Source organism: Anas acuta, chromosome 6, assembly GCF_963932015.1.
Source record: "Anas acuta chromosome 6, bAnaAcu1.1, whole genome shotgun sequence".
In the NCBI taxonomy this organism is placed as follows: domain Eukaryota; kingdom Metazoa; phylum Chordata; class Aves; order Anseriformes; family Anatidae; genus Anas; species Anas acuta.
The window spans coordinates 16,644,095-16,661,195 of NC_088984.1; the positions used below are offsets into that span (position 1 = coordinate 16,644,095).

General features: G+C 66.8%; 3 protein-coding genes across 5 annotated transcripts; 2 read left to right on the plus strand and 1 right to left on the minus strand.

Annotated features, from left to right (window-relative positions):
- Nucleotides 1-101: 101 nt before the first annotated feature.
- LOC137859020 (uncharacterized) lies at nucleotides 102-3,016 on the plus strand. The gene is made up of 3 exons (XM_068687634.1): nucleotides 102-505; nucleotides 758-1,498; nucleotides 1,713-3,016. Exons 2-3 carry the CDS (start codon nucleotides 759-761, stop codon nucleotides 2,482-2,484), a joined length of 1,512 nt encoding a protein of 503 aa, XP_068543735.1. The 5' UTR covers nucleotides 102-505; nucleotide 758; the 3' UTR covers nucleotides 2,485-3,016.
- An 866-nt stretch (nucleotides 3,017-3,882) lies between these two features.
- CHPF (chondroitin polymerizing factor) lies at nucleotides 3,883-9,127 on the minus strand. Its single transcript, XM_068687635.1, has 4 exons — nucleotides 8,630-9,127; nucleotides 6,901-7,465; nucleotides 6,454-6,636; nucleotides 3,883-6,112 (listed from the first exon to the last, which is right to left on the minus strand). The coding sequence occupies exons 1-4, from the start codon at nucleotides 9,115-9,117 to the stop codon at nucleotides 4,850-4,852; spliced, it is 2,499 nt and encodes an 832-aa protein (XP_068543736.1). The 5' UTR covers nucleotides 9,118-9,127; the 3' UTR covers nucleotides 3,883-4,849.
- Nucleotides 9,128-11,726: 2,599 nt separating this feature from the next.
- On the plus strand, nucleotides 11,727-17,025 carry TMEM198 (transmembrane protein 198). 3 transcript variants are annotated; one of them, XM_068687643.1, is made up of 5 exons: nucleotides 11,727-11,818; nucleotides 14,205-14,458; nucleotides 14,587-15,162; nucleotides 15,258-15,466; nucleotides 15,652-17,025. In XM_068687643.1, exons 2-5 carry the CDS (start codon nucleotides 14,293-14,295, stop codon nucleotides 15,796-15,798), a joined length of 1,098 nt encoding a protein of 365 aa, XP_068543744.1. In that variant the 5' UTR covers nucleotides 11,727-11,818; nucleotides 14,205-14,292; the 3' UTR covers nucleotides 15,799-17,025. The 3 variants fall into 3 exon arrangements, with proteins under 3 accessions (XP_068543744.1, XP_068543746.1, XP_068543745.1); XM_068687645.1 differs by having other exon boundaries at nucleotides 15,258-15,448; XM_068687644.1 differs by lacking the exon at nucleotides 11,727-11,818 and adding an exon at nucleotides 12,156-13,436.
- Nucleotides 17,026-17,101: the final 76 nt, after the last annotated feature.

The window sequence follows — 17,101 nt, forward strand, 5'->3', positions numbered from 1 at the left end:
CACGGAGGGGTGGGGATCCTCACGCCTTCCCCAAAAAAGCTGTGCTCTGGCTGCACACCAGCACCAGGAGCTCTCACGTCGTCTCCACGGGCTGGAGCGCAAGGGGTGTGCCGTGGCAGGGCGGGCGCCCCGGCAGCACCCTGCTGGGCTCTATCAGCCCCGTGCAGGCGGTGCCTGGGGGGGGGGAATCAGGCTCTGCCCACCCCGGGGGCTGCCAAAAGCTCCCTGGGGAGCTGGGGAGGGCAGAGGGGCTGCAGTGGGTGCTCCCCACAGTGGGGCTGCAGCCCGCAGCCCTGCCCGTGGCCAGGGCTCTGCTGGAAGGTGCTGGGCATTGGGGTGCCCCCAGCAGCGGTGCTGGCTGCCCCTCGGCTCCGGGGGGTGTTATCAGCTCCAGGCACGGCCCCTATCAATGAGAGGCCGCTGCTTTCCCCGGCACTGCACTCTCACGGGGCTGACGGCTGCCTGATCCTCCGTCACCCGTCCCCTGGCTGGGGGCACGGCGCAGGTGAGGTTGGGGGCACCATGGTGGGGCCCTGGGGGTGCTGGTGGAGCCCAGAGGTGGGAGGAGGAGGATGGGGTCTGGGCTGGAAAAGGGGGCAAAGCAGGAACAGCCCTGGTGCTGCAGGGAGCGGGGCTCTCCTGCCTCCTCCAGGCCCTGCTCTGTCCCCCCGTGGCGGAGGCTGCCAGCACCGGTAGAGGTCCCCTCTGGGGCTTTGGGTCCCTCCGCCACCGTGCCCTGAGCCAGCTGCCCCTGCAGGATGTCCCCCCGGATGGCCACCCTCATCCACACCAAGGCGGTGACGGGCAGCTCGTGCTGCGCCCTGCCCTGCAGCGAGGACGTGTCGGAGGAGCTGAGCGAGGAGGAGAGCGGCATCGCGCGGAGAGCCCAGCGCGCGGCGCTGGAGGTGCTGGAGGACGCGCTGAGGAAGGAGCGGGTGCTGATGAGGAACCTGAAGGACGTGGTGGTGCTGGCCGGGGAGGGCCAGGGGGGCGAGGGCTGGGTGGAGCGCTACGCCATGCTCACCAAGAAGCTGCTGCGCAGCCTCGTCTCGCAGCTGCAGCAGGCGGCTTTCCGCAAAAACCCCCGCCGCGCCGGCTCCTACGCCTACGTCAAGAAGAACGCCTGCGACCGCACCATCTACCTCTGCCCCCTCTTCTGGCAGGCCCCCAGCGAGCTGGAGAAGGACTCGCAGCCCGGGACGCTCATCCACGAGGCATCGCACTTCCTGGGCTTGCACGACATCACCTACGCCACGGCCAGCTTTCGGGCCGGGGGCGGCGGCGCGGCCATCTGGACCGAGCGGCGCGTGCCCCTCTTCGAGGCCCTGCGGAAAGCGCTGCTCAACGCCAACAGCATCGAGTACGAGTTCGAGATCGTGCTGAGGCACCGGCAGCCCTACCGGGCCGGGCGCTACGCCTGCTGCGGGGAGACGGCCAGGAACTCCGTCTGCGAGAACGCCCTGCCCCACGGGGGGCTCTCCTGCAGGGCCCCCGAGAGGTGAGCGCGGCCCTAGGGGTGGGTGCTGCCAGCGGCGGGGGGGGACAACGGGGTGGTGGGGTGGGAAATGCTTCCTGGGCACCCCCAGCCCCACATCCCACCCCAACCAGGGGCTGGGTCCCTATATCCCATGGGTTTTGCTCCGCTGGGACCTCACACCCTGGGCAGGTCCTGCTGATGCCACCCCATGCTCACCCCCCCGCCGTCACCCCAGCCCCGCAGCCAGCCGGAGCACCATCGGGGACACGGTGCGGCTGTCCCTGCTGCCCGCCCGGGACGCCATGCGGAGCTGCCTGCAGGACATGCGGCGCGCGGCGGAGGCCACGGAGCGGTGCCACCGGGCGGCGGCGGTGGCCAACGTCACCGGCGGGGTGCTGGGGGTGACGGGGGGGGCCACAGCCATCGCGGGGCTGCTGCTGGCCCCCACGGCGCTGGGCACGGCGCTGCTGCTGTCGGCCGTGGGCTTCGGCGTCTCGCTGCTCGGGAGCCTCGTCGGTGCCACCGCCACCGTCAGCGACAGCCTGGGGTGCCTGGCGAGGAAGGACGGGGCGGAGGCGCTGCTGGAGGAGTTCGGGGCACAGGAGGAGGTGTTCACGGGCAGCCGGGAGCACGTGGAGAGGGCGCGGAGGCTGCTGGAGGTGCTGGGGAAGGACGAGAGCCTGGACGTCATCCTGGGGGTGTTCAGGGTGGTGACGGGGCTGGGGCGCAGCGTCCTCAACGGCAGCAGCGTGGCCAGGGCCAGCGCGGCGCTGGCTGGGGCCAGCCGTGCCGTGAGCCTCGCCGGGACAGCCGCACAGCTTCTCCTCGGCCTCTCCTTGGCCCTGGACATCTTTTTTGTCACCAAGGACTCGGCTCACCTGTCCCGCGGTGCACGGGCAGAGCTGGCGGGGAGCATCCGCGCGGCGGCAGGCGTGCTGGAGAGGGACTTCAGCGTCATCGACGAGTTCTGCCAGAAAATAAACCTCATTCTGGAGGAGCAGGAGTGAGGCCGGGCGCAAGGAAAGGCCGAGCCTCACGCCTGGCTGCTCTGGGAAGGCTGCCAGCGAGGCGATGGGATGCGCCCCAGGAGCCCTCTGAGAGCGTGGTGTGTGACCCAGCACGGAGCCCAGCGCGAGCTGTTCTCACCTGCCCCTATCCTGCTCCCACGGCCAGCCCCAAACCCGGTGCCATGGCCCCAGCGGCCCCATCCACGGGCCAGGCTGCCAAAAAACCCTTCCAGAAGTGCCACAAGAGGTATAATTTGCTCTTAGCTCACCCGAGCAGGGGGTGGTTCGGGGCTTGGGTAGTGCATGGCTCTAAGTACGCCAACAGCTCTACCTCGGTGTGGGTAAACAGCGAGGAGACAGCAGCTCCATGCAGACCGCCTTGCCACGACTAAATGACAGCCCAGGGTTTCTTTTCGCAGCCAACTTCCTCTGACGCTAGTTTGCTTTACATTAGCATCGGGTACTCCTCCAGCGTGTGATCAAACGAGGCTCCTGGGTCTGCTCTCGGGAGAATAAATGTATCTGTAACGCACCTGCATCCGCCTCGTCCCTTCTGTCCCAGATTCGCATTTAAAGGGAATTAAGGATGTGCTCGGGGAAGATCAGAAATAGAAATATTTGGGGCGAGCTAACGGTTAGCATCCGAGCCGTAACAACCGTGCATTAAACACATGCGTTCCTACGCCTGGTTACGGGGAAGGGAGCGGGGACACCTGCAGAGCTGAGAGATCTTTCTTTGGGCAAGGACTGCCACACAGCCCTGGGGATTTCCAGAGGGGTTGCTGAGCACTTGCTAGCTAGAAGTAAGCAGGTTTAGTTAATTTTCTGGGGGATTTCTCTTTGATATGGGAATTTCGTGACCAAGTGCTGAAAGCAGCTGCCCCATAAAGTGCATTTGCTGCAGTGAGTGTGCTGGGTACAATGAGCAGCCCCACTCCCCACCCCGTGAGATGTCGGGGAGCAAATTGGGGAGCAAAAAGGGGTGGAGAGTGCAGACCCAGCAGTGCTGATTCACGACAGCTCTCAGACGGGGATTTTGGCCCAGGAGCTCTGTCACAGCTGGTCCCAGGAGGGCAGAGCAGGGCTGCACCACGCTGTGCACCCCCTGCACATCTCTGCATGCCTGGCTGCTGCCACAAGGTGGGCTGCAGGTCCTGCGCTACACAGCCAGCCCTCCCGCGGGAACAGAGCACACGGGAGCAATTAAACTCCTTTATAATGCTGTTTCAAGCCAGTCCTGCAGGAATTCAGGGCACCAGGGACGGCACAGCACAGCCCGAGCTCTGCACCCCTGGGTACAGCCCCAGAAACATAACCCCTCACCTCGCAGGGTGTGCCCGAGCCCCTCACACACTCAGCAGCAGCGCCCCAGAGAAGAACCAGGCGGAGGCATGTGTTCATCTCTCCATTTTATTAGTGTAAACACCCCCCACCCCCTCTCCCCACTATTAAATACAAACCAGGAGCACAGAGCAGCTCCTCAGTCGCTTTCTCCTTAGGAGATGCGCAGCCAAACCGCCCCTGGAGCCCCTCAGCCCGGGGAGCACAGCGGGGGCCCGAGGGGCGGCAGGGGGGCAGCACGGCCTGGGGGCACGTCCCACGGGCAGGGACGGCTCCTGTCGGAGGGCTGCGACCTCCCTTGTCCTACGGATACTGCGAAGGCCGAGGCGGCCCGGGTCAGGGTTCCCATGGGGAGCAGCTCACGGTACACGAACACGGCAGGAGCACTCCCTGCGCCCCCGGGGGCCACAGCTCCTCCCAGCCCCAGCAGCCAGGGGTGCTCAGGCAGCTGTCTCCCTGCCAAGTGGCGTACGCTAAAACCAACCTTGTTATTGCTTTTTTTGGGGGCCGGTCCCACTGTTCAGGGCTGCACAGGCACAGGGAGGCAGCCCTCCCCGCAGCACAGGGCCGACGCTCCAGTCCCTTCTTCCAGAGGGTGCCAGGAGAGCCGAATGAGCACCAGGAACAGCCCTGCACTGGGGGGGGGAAAGGGGAGACATGTGTGGGATCTGCCCCAGCCCCGGCTGGTCCCCGGTGGCAGCCACAGCCCCGCTGTGGGGTCTCAGTGTCCTGCAGCAGCCGGAGGTGGAGCAGTTCGCAGGGCAAAGCAAGGGGCAGCGCGGCTCCGCTCCTCCCCGCTGGGCCAGCAGCGAGCGAGGCAGCAGCCAGCACTGCTTGGGGTGAGGACGCGGGGGTCCCAGAGCTCAGCTCGGCTCACCCCATGCTGGCAAACCCCAGCCCTGCCCGGGCAGCATTGAAACCGCTCTCCACAGCTGCAGCGGAAGGAGGAAGACAGATTTTGGGCAGCAGGTCAGGCGGGGCGGGCAGGCAGGCTGGGCAGGGCCAGCCCCTCCGCGCCCCGGGCTCAGGTGCTGTTCCCCTGCTCCTGCTCGAAGAGCACCATGGCGAGCTGGGAGCGGGACCCGACGCCCTCCAGGCTGCTCTGCACGCAGCGGTGGTAGATCTCCTCGCTGAGCCGCGGGTTGCAGGCCTGGTGCCGGTAGCGCTGCAGCAGGGCAGGCTCCACGGCGCGGAAGACGTGCAGGTTGGAGTACTTGATGAACATGTCATAGATGTCCAGGGTCTCCAGGATGTCCTCGTTCTCCTGCACGTCGCCGGCCATGCGGGTGCGCGCCGCCATGTAGTCGGCGTTGTAGAAGCAGGCCTCGTGGAAGACGTCGCGGTCGAAGCGCCCCGCGTCCCGCAGCAGGTCCAGCGTGGGGGGAGGCGCCTGGTTGTGGTAGGCGACGGCGGGGTTATAGCCCTGGAAGTGGATGGGGAAGAAGACCTGCCAGTTGTTGATGGTGTTCATCCGGCAGCGGTTCAGGAAGTCGACGGTGACTTCCGTGCCCACGCCCGCCACGAAGAACAGCGTGTCCACGGGGTGCTTCTTGGAGATGATGTCCATGACCTTGATCTGGGAGGGGGCGTCCGTCTTCACGCTGATCCAGGGGATTTTCACCCCGGCGTACTTGCGCTCGTACTCGGTGATCTGTGCCTTCACGGGGGCAAAGATGTCATTCTGGGTCACCTGCTGGGCCTCGAAGGGGTCATAGATGAAGAGGAAGGTGAGCACGGCGTTCTCGTTGCTCTCGAAGGCGGCTGCGGCGTAGGTCTCCAGGAAGCGCGCAGCGTGGTCGCGGTCATGGGCCGTGAGCGGCAGGATGACGTTGATGCGGCTGGCCTCCGTCACGTAGGGCATGGGGATGATCTCCACCTCGCTGAGGGGCCGCACCAGGTGCACGCGCTTGGTGACGGAGCGGCTGTGCCCCTTCTGCGTGACCACCTCCACCTGCAGGTCCAGCGTGTACTCCATGCCGCGCGTGGGGTCGAAGCGCCGGTACCCGTTCACCAGCTGCTGCTTGCGGACGTGCAGCACCGGCTGGTACTTGCGGTTCAGCTCCTCCATGGCCGTGGCCACCACGTCGGCCACGTCCGCCAGGTCCACGCCCTGCAGCTCACACTTGGGGGAGCCGTCCACGCAGGCGTAGACCTGATCCTCCGTGAAGTAGTCCCAGCGCAGGACCTCGAAGCGGGTTTTGGGCTGGAAAGGGGGAGGGATGCCCACGGGCCATGTGGCGCTGTGGTCCCCGTCGGCAGACAGGCTGCTGGCGTTCTGGATTTCTAGCTGCAAGGAGAGACATGGAGGAGTTAGAGTGAATTGTGCAGAGAGTTAGCACACAGCACGCCACCTTCAGCACCAGGATCTGCACCTTGTCCCAGCCCGTGCCACCTCTGCCGGCAGACCTCAGCACCCTGCCAGCTCCAGCACCCTCAATTACCCCAGCCCCAGGACCCATCCGGACCCAAAGCTGCTCTCCTGACACCACTGCAGCCACAGAAGCTGAGCTGATTGCACTCCAGAGCAGCTGCAGGTCAGAAAGCCCTCACACTAGAGCAGAAAGCTGGGTGATGCCAGAAAGTGATAGCAGGAAGAGCCCAGATCCTCGCAGCCAAGCCCCATCTCACCTGGAGCTGCTCAATCTCCAGGTACGTCCTCTCCAGCTCCACCTGGGCAAAGTACTTGTGCAGCCGGTACATCTGGACAGGATCCAGCACAGGGTGGACGGTGAAGGCGCTCTGGAAACGGAGGTCGGTCTCGTGCTCGGGGTTCACGTTCTTCCCCAGCTCAAAGTATTGGTAAAGCAGGCCCTGCATCAGCACGGGGAGAGAGGTTACGGCCGACCCAGACCCACAACCCCACCCTGCCACAAGCAAGCACGGCAAGCCCCAAGGAAAGCAGCACACGAGGGCTGGTCCCACAGCCCTGGGAGCCCACGGGGCGCAGGCAGCACCAGGGAGACGCTGCCAAGGGGCTCTGCTCAGTGACAGCAAGGAAAGGGAGAGCGGCAGCCTATTCCAGACTGAGCAGCCAGGGATCAGGCTCTTGAAGCCCAGCTCCATCACAGGACCCACCTCGTGCTCCTCGGTGCAGCTGACGGCCGTGTGGTCGATGATGCAGCGCCCCAGCCACTCGTCGGGCCGGGAGCTGAGGATGTCGTTGCGGCAGGACTCCAGGTAGGGCTGCAGGCGCAGGAGGAGGCTGCGGGACAGCAGGAACCCGAAGCCCCCGTAGCAGTAGCGCCCGTCGGTGTCCCCGCCGATGAACTCCTCGGGGCGGCCCAGGTAGAGGAGGGTGTCGATGCTGAGGTGTGCGACCAGGCGGTTGATGCGGTGCGCCTCGGTGTAGGTGTCATCCTGCACCAGGAAGAACCAGTCGAAGTCGTTGACGTAGTGCTCCAGCAGGTACCTGACGGTCTGGTACATGTTCCAGATGGGCCGCTCGTCGCCGTGGGTCACCACCGTCATGCCGTGGGGCACCTTGCGGCCCCGCGTGCCCGTGAAGTACACCAGGCGCTCCAGGCGGTGGGCCAGCGTGCGGTTCACGGCCACCGCCAGCGTGCCCAGCGTGCTCTTGGAGGTCAGCACGCCCACCAACAGCCGCTGCCGCATCCCCAGCTCCGTGCTGATGTACCGGGTCCTGCGGGAGGGACAGCACTCCTGAGCCCCCGCGGCGCCGGGCGCAAGGCTCCGACGGGGGAGCGTGGCCGCAGCCCAGCTGCTGGCACCGGGAGGGCGCAGCCGCCCCCAGCTGCCGCGCTCACAATGACTTCCAGGTTTAATTCTTCCAGCCGGCCCCAAGGCAGGAAGCGACCCCCCCCCCCGGCTCCCACGCTGCCTCGGCTCACACACTGGCCCCATTCAGCCCCACGGCTCCCCCCCCCCGTCTGCCCACCCCCCGGCGGGGACAAGGAGGCCCTTTCACCGCCTGTGCCGTGCCATCGGCGGGGTGAGGGCTGGGGACACGCCACCGCAGGGATGCGGCCCTACAAGGGCTGGGTGTCGTGCAGAGCGTGCTGTGCCCGGCCCCACAACCTTTGCACTGTGGGGATGAAGTTCTCCAGCGGTGGTGGGCAGGGGGAGGCAGCGGGAGGTGGTCATGGGGAAAGGGTCACAGGGAAAGGGTCACGGGGAAAGGGTCACGGGGAAAGGGTCACGGGGAAAGGGTCATGGGAGGGGGAGAAGGGGAGAGGTTGTGAGGAGAAGTTATGGGGAAGGGGGCATGGGGAAAGGAGCATGGAGAAGGGTCACGGGGAAGGGTTATGGGCAAGGGGGCATGAGGAGGAGGGTATGGGGAGAAGTTATGGGGAAGGGTCATGGGGAAAGGGACACAGGGAGAGGTGATGAGGAAAGGTCATAGGAAAGGGGCCATGGGGAAGGGTTATGGAGAAGGGTCACGGGGAAAGATGCCATGGGGAAGGGGCCACAAAGAAAGGTTATGGGGAAGGAGCTACGAGGAAGGGTCACAAGGAAGGGTCATAGGGAGGGGGACACAGGGAAGGGTCACGCGGAAAGGCTGGGGGGAAGTGGCCATGGGGAAGGGTTATGGAAAAGGTTCATGGGGAAAGGTCAGAGGGAAAAGGGCCACGGGGAAAGGGTCACAAGGAAGGGTCATGGGGAGGGGGCCACAGGGAAGGGGCCACAGGGAGGGGTCCCGGGGCACAGCTGTAGCTCAGGTTCCCCGAGGAGCCCCCCAGCAGCCCACAGGGGGATGACCCGAGGGCAGCAGCCCCCCGGCAGCTGCAGCTCCCCCCCAGCACCCCCTATTCCCATTCCCATTCCCATTTCCCCTCGCTCCCCGCACCTGACGGCCTTCTTGGCGGCCCTGCCGGGGCTGGGCGGCCTGTAGGGCACGACGCGCGGCTCCCAGCTCTCTGCGCCCAGCCCCGCGGGCACGGCGTTGGGCCTGCGGGCCGCGTTGCCGTTGTGCCTCCCGCCGTCCTGCGGGCCGCCCACGGGGCCCAGCGGCGAGCCGGCGGCGGCTGAGGCGGAGGAGGAGGAGGCTGAGGCGGCGGCGGCGGAGCGCGGGCGGGCGTCGGTGCGCGGCGGGGCCCCGCAGGGCTCCTCCACCCAGGTGCCGCTGAGCAGGCTGAGCGTGAAGCCCAGCGACACGCCGATGGCCACCGGGCCCGCGGGGCGCAGCAGCGACAGCAGCAGGGACAGGCGCATGGCGGGGACGGGACCGGGACGGGGACAGGGACGGGGACGGGGGGACCGGGACCGGGGGCGGCTCCCGCGGGCGCTGCCGGCGCCGCCGTCCGACGTGTCACCCCCGCGCCCCGCCCCCCGCATCACCGCCGCCCGCCGCCAATGGCGCCCGCCCGCCCGCGGCGCGTCACGGAGCGGGGGGGGAACGGGGGGGGGGAATGGCGGTTGCTAGGAGACGGCGCGGCCGCGGGCACGGCCTGCGCGGGGGGCGCCTCACGGAGACACAGGGACAGGGACACAGGGACACAGGGACAGGGGCACAGGGACACAGGGACAGGGGCACAGGGACACAGGGACAGGAGCACAGATAGGCTGCAGGGCGCCTCAGGAGCCCCCAGTGCAGCCTCTGGCCCAACACGGACCGGTCTGACACTGAATCCTGTCACTGAGCCCTACAGCTGCACGTCTTTTAAAGACCTCCAGGTGTAAAGGCCACCACTGCACTGCACAGCATCCCAATGCCCAACGAGCCTTTCCATAAAAAAGTTCTTCCTGATGTCCAACCTGAACGCCTAACATCCAACCTGACCTCTAATGTCCAAACTCACCACCTAATGTCCAACCTGACCACCTAATGCCCACCCTCACCACCTAACATCCACCTTCACCATCCAACATCCACCCTCACCACCTAACATCCACCTTCACCATCCAACATCCACCCTCACCACCTAACATCCACCTTCACCATCCAACATCCACCCTCACCACCTAACATCCACCTTCACCATCCAACATCCACCCTCACCACCTAATAGTCCAACCTCACCATTTAATGTCCAACCCGACCACCTAATGCCCACCCTCACCACCTAACATCCACCCTGACCACCTAACGTCCAACTTCACCACCTAATGTCCAAACTCACCACCTACTGTCCACCCTCACCACCTAATGCCCAACCTGACCACCTAATGCCCAACCTCACCACCTAACGTCCAACCTGACCACCTAATGCCCACCCTCACCAGCCCCACAGGACAGCAGACCAACCCCACCTGGCTGCAGCCTCCTTTAAGGTACCCGTGGAGCGCAATAAGGTCGCCCCTGAACCTCCTCCTCTCCAGGCTGAACAAGCCCATTGCCCAAGTGCAGCTCGTTTTCACGGGCCTGGTTCCCCTGAATAGCAGGAGGCAGAGGCAGCCACACGGAGAGCAGCTTAACAAAGAGCACATCAAAAATACAAACAGCGGGAGCACGGCAGGGCTGGGAGATGCCAAGAGGGAAGAGATGCAGAAATGAGCAGAGATTTTCCATGGGAAACGGCCAGAAAGCGAGTGTGGTTGTAAACAGCCAGAGTTGCCTTTGTTTTCTGTACACAAGGAAGCGCAATAGAAATAGATACTTTTGATTTCCTTCCCAGATTAAAATAGCTGATATTGATTGCCTTACACGAACCCTGATCATTTTACACTTGTGATGGGAAAAGGGGAGCAGGGAGGGGTCATTCTGGAAGTGCTGCTGCCGATCTGGGCTTGCAGTCAGGCGCAGGGAGGGAGCAGGAGCACGAAGCCTTCACAAACAGGACTCTGAGTTGGGAAAGCTGAATGGAGACAAAGCCACGGGCACGGCGAGGCTCGTGCCAGCTGACAAGCCTTGGGGCAGCCTCCCCTGCCCTCCCTGCAGCTCCAGGCTCCGTCTCTCCCCGCACACCAGGCAGTGGCTGAGGTAAGGGACCCAAGCACGGCCCTGAGGAGCTCCCGGGGGGGAGGCAGCCCCCAGGCAGCTTTGCCGTTCCTCTGGCAGCCCCTGCAGCCCCCGCCAGCTGCAGCTCCGCGCTTTGTCTCGGGCTGGCACGGGGCTGCGGGGGGCTGCCAGGGAACGGCTGTCGCTGCCAAGAGCCTGCTCCCTGCCAGGAGGGGCCGTGCCCGGGGGTCTCAGAGCCACAGCCGGGAGATGCAAGCCCAGGGGGGTTCTGTCCCCGCAGAGCCCCGTGCTCTCACATTTACCCTCTGTGCCAGGCTCTTGCAGGGGTGGGCAGCCTCCGGATGTGCACCTAACCTGCTTTGTTAAACTCCCTGTGTGCCAAATTCCCCATGGCCCTGGGCCAGGCCACCTCGTACTGTTGTGCCCTGCACCTATATGGACGTCGATAGTGTGTCTTTCCCTGCACACCCCAGTACCGTACCCCTGCAGTTTTCACACCCCCAGCCCTGCACTGTGCCCCCTGTGCTCAGCACTGCCCTGTCCCCTTAGCACGGAGCCTAGAGCCCACAGCCCGTGCAGCCACCTCCCGCCATCACAGCATCACAGAGCGGGTTGGGGTGGAAGGGGCCTTAAAGACCACCCAGTTCCAGCCCCCTGCCATTGCTTAGGGATGCCACCCACTACATCAGCTTGCTCGAGGCCTCATCCAACCTGGCCTTGAACACCTCCAGCGATGGGACACCCGCGGCTTCTCTTGGGGCAGCCTGCCCCAGTGCCCCATCACCCCGAGTGCAGAATTCCCTCCTGGCCTCTAACCGGGACCTCCTGCCTTTTAGTGTAAGACCACCAGGCGCACCCTGCTCAGCACCACACCCTGCACACAGCATGGCGACACTGCCCAGCACGTGTCCCTGTGCATACCCCACTGCCCACCCCACCAACCAACCCCACCACCCACCCCATCACCCACCCCATTCACCCCCCATGGGCCAAGCCCCGCCCCCTTCCCCCAAGCCCCGCCCCCTCCCATTAAGCCCCGCCCCCACCAAGCCCCGCCCCGTGACGTCACGCGGAGCTGTCCGCTCAGCACCATGCGCGGGGCCGGGGCCCGGGGCCGCCGCGGGGCCGGGAGCGGAGGTGCGGGGCTGGGGGGGGGGGGGGGGCGGGGAGCGGGGACCGGGGAGCGGGCACGGGCGGCGGCCCCCGGGCTGGGAGCGGCCCCCGGGGGGGCGGCGGCGGCGGCGGGAGGGCGGCCCCCGGGGGGGGCAGTGCTGGGTGCCGGGGCGGTGCCGGTGCCCCCGGGGGTGCCGCCGGGGGGGGGGCGGCGCTGCCGGGCCGGGGGCTGGCGGCGGCCCCGGGGCCGAACAAAGAGCGGGGCGGAGCGGGGCGGCCCGGCAGCACTTGCGGCCCTGGCGGAGCCACGCCGCGCCCAGCACAACGGGGGGCCGGCAGCGGGGAGGGGGCGGCGGGGGGCGAGCGTGGGGACCCCCGTGGGGACCCCCGTGGGGACCCCCTGGAGCGGGGCCGGGGGGCGGCCCCCCCGCCCGTGGTGCCCGCAGCAGCCGGAGCCCGGTGCCGGGCTGCATTGGGATGGGGACGCTTGTGGGGTGCCCCCCCGTGGGGTGCCCACGCGTGGGGATTGGGGCTGGATGGGGCTGCGTGGCCCCCGGTGGGGCGGGGGGCACTGGGCTGCATGGCACGGCCGGGGGGAGCCGAACAGGGCCGGGCGTGGGGCAGCGAGCCCCTAGCAGGGGGCTGCGGGGGGCTGGGGGCTGCTCTGTGGGGGCACGGCGCTGTAGGGGCAGTGGGGGCAGCGTGGGGCCCGTGGGGTGGCAGCAGGTGGGCGAGCGCTGCCGGCGCCAATGAGCAGGCGCTGGGCTCCCCTAGCAACACTGCCCGCGCCAATGGGCGCCGCAGCCGCTGCAGTGCTGCCTGCATCGCTGCTGCGCCCCGACCCCCGGGGGCACGGCCACGCGTGGGGCAGGGGGCTCCGGGCTGCCCGCCCTCCTCCTGCCCCGCACCGCGCCATCGGGCGTCGCGCCCGGGCTCAGCGGGTAAAGTCCAATCCTGCTTAGCGTCCTCCCCCGGCATGGAGAGAGGGGCTTAGGCAGCCCCCCTGATCCCCCCGGGATTAGGCACAGTGCTCAGCCCTCCCTCGCAGCCTGCTCCGGGAGGGTTTGCCCTGCCCTGCCCGGCCCAACCGTGGTTTATCCCCAAATAAAGGGGCTGGTGGCAAGGGGGATGCAGTGGTGCGAGGATGGGGTGAGAGGGCAGCAAGGAAATGTGCCCAGTTGCTGCCCTGGGGAGGAGGTGACATGCACAGAGAGGAGCAAAGTGAAGCCCTGGGGGGATTAAAGCCTGGCACCGCGCAGGGCGCGAGGCTGGCAGCAGCACTGGCAGCTGGGGCTGCTGCTGGAGAGCCCGAGCCCGTGCCGGCCCCACAAAGAGATGACAGAGAGGCACTGAAGTCACCGCAGGTCCTGCGTGGGAGGGCGTCCTCGCCTTGTTGTGAGCTGCCCGTGTTCAGGGCAGGGGGGAGACGTGGCGTAATTGCAGCCTGTGCCCTCTTCGCGGGCCCTTCCCAGTGACTTGGGGGGGTGGTTGCTGTTGTGGCCGGCCCCGAGCCGGCTGCTGTAACGTGGCACTCGGAAGGACGGAGCTGGCGCGGGGACAAGTGGTGACATTAGGCTGATCCCAAACAAACTGAGCCTGGAAGCGCGCCAGGGGAACAAAGAGATGCTGGAGCGGCCTCCAGGTGGGAGCGGGCAGACAGCAGGCTTAATTGGGCTTAGGCTGGAGCTGGATCAGTCTTTGCGAGGGATTATGACCCCTCCGTCTGTGGAGGCACCGCGGGGGCCCCCGGGTCCTCCTGCTCAGCGTCCTGGCACGGCCGTGGGCAGCGTGGCCGTGGCGTGCCCACGCTGGGGGAAGCCCTGGGGCTATGTGGGAGTGGTGCGTGGGGTCGTGGGGAAGGGGCAGCAGCTCCCCGTGGGCCCCCGCAGGTCAGCGTGGGAGGGCTGGGTCTGGTGCGGGGACCTGCTGTTCTCTGAGGACGCTCGGAGCTGGAGCAGGGATGAAAAATAGCCAGAAATATGATTAGGGGATTGGTGAAAATGCCTTAGAGTACAAGCGTTAAGAGCTCAATCTGTTTGGCCTATAAAAATAGAAGATTGAGGGGTGACTTAATTACTGAGCATAATTACTTCGCAGGCAGAAAATACCAGGTAGTAAAAGTCTCTCTCATCTAGCAGGGAGAGGACACGCGGGAGCCGGGGGCAGGAAATGGGAGCTGTGGGCAGGTTGCGAGGCGCAGCACGCGAGCCACAAAGCTCCCCGGGGACGGGCACGGCCTCCCGGGGACGCAGCATCCTTGCAGCCACCTTCTGGGCCATGGCCAGCTCCTGCTCGGCGCCAGGGCGGCAGCATGGCCCTGCTGCCGTTCCCCAGCTCCCTTTCTCCCCAGCCCGGTGAGCTCTTGCCAGCGGTGCCCACATCCAATTTCTCCCCCTCCCTCTCTCTCCAGCTGGAGCCGGTGCCAGGGCGCAGCGTTGCCCGCAAGCCATGGGGCAGGAGCGGAGGTTTTGACGCCATCCCCAAGAGTTCCCAGAGCCATGACTGCAACCGTGCAGACGCTGCGCTTCAAGCTGCTGCCGCCGCACGACACGGGCCAGGAGTGGGCGCACAGCTGCCAGCAGGAGATCGAGCGGCGCTACCAGGTGGTGCCCTCGGTGGTGTGCGCCATGTGCTGCCTCTTCGGCATCATCTACTGCTTCTTCGGTGAGCCGTGGGGCGAGCAGAGAGCGGGGCGAGGGGCGGAAAGGCGATATTTGCCCTCGTGGTCCCCGCGGGGGCGGTGGGGCGCAGGGCTGGCCGTGCCCCCGCTGACGGTGGGGGTCTCTCCGCAGGGTACCGCTGCTTCAAGGCTGTCATGTTCCTGACGGGGCTGATGTTCGGCTCCATCATCATCTTCATGCTGTGCTACAAGGAGCGGGTGCTGGACACGCAGCTGAGCGTGGAGGCGTCGGTGGGCATCGGGCTGGGCATCGGGGTGCTGTGCGGGCTGGTCACCATGCTGGTGCGCAGCGTCGGCCTCTTCATGGTGGGGCTGCTGCTGGGGCTGCTGCTGGCGGTGGCCACGCTGGTGGTGATGGAGCAGTTCTACCACCCGCCCACCGTCTGGATCCCCATCGCGCTGCTGCTGGGCGTGGGGATGCTCTTCGCCGTGCTCACCCTGCAGTGGCAGCGCTTCTTCACCACCCTCTCCACCGCCGTCTTCGGCAGCGCCATCATGACCGTCACCGTCGACTACTTCATCGAGCTCTTCCTCCTGGTGCAGTACATCTACGAGCGCATCAAGGTGGCCCCCGCGCGCCCCGTGTGCTGGTACAGCTGGGTCATCCTGGGCGTCTGGCCGCTGCTCACCACGCTGGGCGTCCTGGTCCAGTGGAAGGTCACGGCCGAGGGCTACTCTCACACTGAAGGTGCGCAGGGGATGGGGGGGAGTAAAAACAGGGACGGGGAGGGGTTGGATGCGGTGTTTTGGGGTACAACACTGACCACCCCCCTTGCCCCGCAGTGATCATCAGCCGGCAGCAGCGCCGCGTGCAGCTGATGCGCATCAAGCAGCGGGAGGACCGAAAGGAGAAGAAGAAGAAGCGGCGGCCCCACCACCCGCCGCCCCACCAGCACAAGGCCCACCCGCCCGAGCCCGCCTACCGCCGCAAGCCCAACCCCGTGCGCCGCTTCGATGGGGACGTGCTCTCCCCAGTGAGTCCCGCACCCAGGGTAGAGATCTCCCCGGGCCTCGGCCGCCCCTTCCTTCTCCACGCGGGCGGGCTGGGGCGCAGGGGGAGAGGTGCCGGGTGCCAGGTGGGGGCTGGCAGAGCTCAGGGTGGGCTGGGGCGGTGCGGGATGGAGCGGGCCGGGAGCAGAGCCCCCTGACCTTCTCTTCTGCCCCCTCTCCCACGCAGAGCTACATCCAGAGTTTCCGGGAGCGGCAGACGGGCCCGTCCCTCACCAGCCTGATGGCCAGCTCCCACGCCGTGGTGGACCTGGACTATGACTGCAGCTCCACCGTGCCCCTCACCACGGGCTCCGGCCCCGCTGTGCGGGTATAAGCCAACCCGGTGACCTCGAGCGACACCAGCACCCCAGCCCGCTCCCGCAGCCCCCAGGGACACGCGGGGCTGCTCCTTCGGCCTCGGGCGGCCGTGTGCGGCCCCGGGGTTGTGGAGGCTGCGGACAGAGACCCTTGTCGGGGCAGCGTGGGACTTGGCTAGGCGAGCCCAGGATGCCCGCGGGTCCGGCGGTGCTGGGGACACCCTTGGGCAGGGACTGAGCCCAAGGACTGGGGACACGAGCACCCGCGGACTCATGGAGCACGGTGTGAGCGGCTCTGCTGCGCCTTTCTCCATGGCCCAGGCTCGTCCTGCACCCCCACACCTCCCTCCCCATACTCGAGCCCCCCGTCCCCCAGAGCAGCTCCCCGTGCCTGTTCCCTCCCCATCGTGCCCCCACAGCAACTCCCCAAGTGCCTGTGCCCCGCGTCTCTGTCTCAGAGAGCGCCTCTCCAAGCCCTCGCCCCGAGTGACCCCCGAGCATGTGCGCCCCATCCCACCCCAGCCCCAAGAGCAGCCCCCGGGCAGCGCTCCCCAAAACCTGCCTCCTTAGGGCCCCCCCTAGCCACCCTCCTTGCCCCCAGAGCAGCTTTGCCTGCCCCCTCCTCGCTTTTCCTGGGCTGGACCAGGGCAGTCCTGGGGCAGCAGCTGCCCGGGCCCAGCGGTCCCCGTGGGGATGGTGCCGTGGGGTTGGAGGCACCGGGGAGCAGGCGGCACCCACCCGGCACGAGCTGTGCTGGTGGGGCACCACGTACATCTCCCTCAAAGGTTTTGGTGGGAGACAGGACGAGGGATGCAGCTTTTGGGTGAGGCCGGGCTGCCTCAGGGACCCCCACAGCACCAGAGGCCATCGCGGTGCTGCTGGCGACTGGATTTTGTAGCGGCTGGGGGGGCCTGGGGGCAGCACCTCTGCGGGGCAGGGCAGGAGCCCCTGCCCAGAGCGCTGCTGCGGACAGAGGCTCCCGCCTTGTACATACTTCTCTTGCTGTGATTTGTATTAATTTATTACGGAGTGAGCCAGGACTTCCCCGCAGGCAGGACGGCAGTGGGACCAGAGCAGGGTCCCCCCCCCGGGGTGCCATCTCGTCCCCGGCTGCTGCCCCAGGAGCTGCATGTTTCTGCCACGCCGTGTCCGCAGCGCCGCGCCGCCGTCCCCCTTCCCAGCCTCTTTTGTAAATGTGCCAAACGCTGCTGAGGCCACGGCCGCACAGTAAAGAGCCTTTCGGAGCCGGCGTGCCACGGTGGGAGCTGCGCCGGGGGGCAGGGGAGAGAGGGACCCCGAGGTCTGTGCCCCGTGGGGACC

What these genes read in the sequence shown, in the direction of transcription:
- LOC137859020 (XM_068687634.1), top strand. Translation starts at nt 759, where the DNA reads ATGTCCCCCCGGATGGCCACCCTCATCCACACCAAGGCGGTGACGGGC. An exon ending in TCCTGCAGGGCCCCCGAGAG is followed by an intron (nt 1,499 to 1,712) that starts GTGAGCGCGGCC and finishes CCGTCACCCCAG; the next exon opens with CCCCGCAGCCAGCCGGAGCA.
- CHPF (XM_068687635.1), bottom strand. Translation starts at nt 9,117, where the DNA reads ATGCGGGGGGCGGGGCGCGGGGGTGACACGTCGGACGGCGGCGCCGGC. An exon ending in GCTGCACCGAGGAGCACGAG is followed by an intron (nt 6,637 to 6,900) that starts GTGGGTCCTGTG and finishes GTGCTGATGCAG; the next exon opens with GGCCTGCTTTACCAATACTT. An exon ending in TGGAGATTGAGCAGCTCCAG is followed by an intron (nt 6,113 to 6,453) that starts GTGAGATGGGGC and finishes CTCTCCTTGCAG; the next exon opens with CTAGAAATCCAGAACGCCAG.
- TMEM198 (XM_068687643.1), top strand. Translation starts at nt 14,293, where the DNA reads ATGACTGCAACCGTGCAGACGCTGCGCTTCAAGCTGCTGCCGCCGCAC. An exon ending in CATCATCTACTGCTTCTTCG is followed by an intron (nt 14,459 to 14,586) that starts GTGAGCCGTGGG and finishes GTCTCTCCGCAG; the next exon opens with GGTACCGCTGCTTCAAGGCT. An exon ending in GGGCTACTCTCACACTGAAG is followed by an intron (nt 15,163 to 15,257) that starts GTGCGCAGGGGA and finishes CTTGCCCCGCAG; the next exon opens with TGATCATCAGCCGGCAGCAG.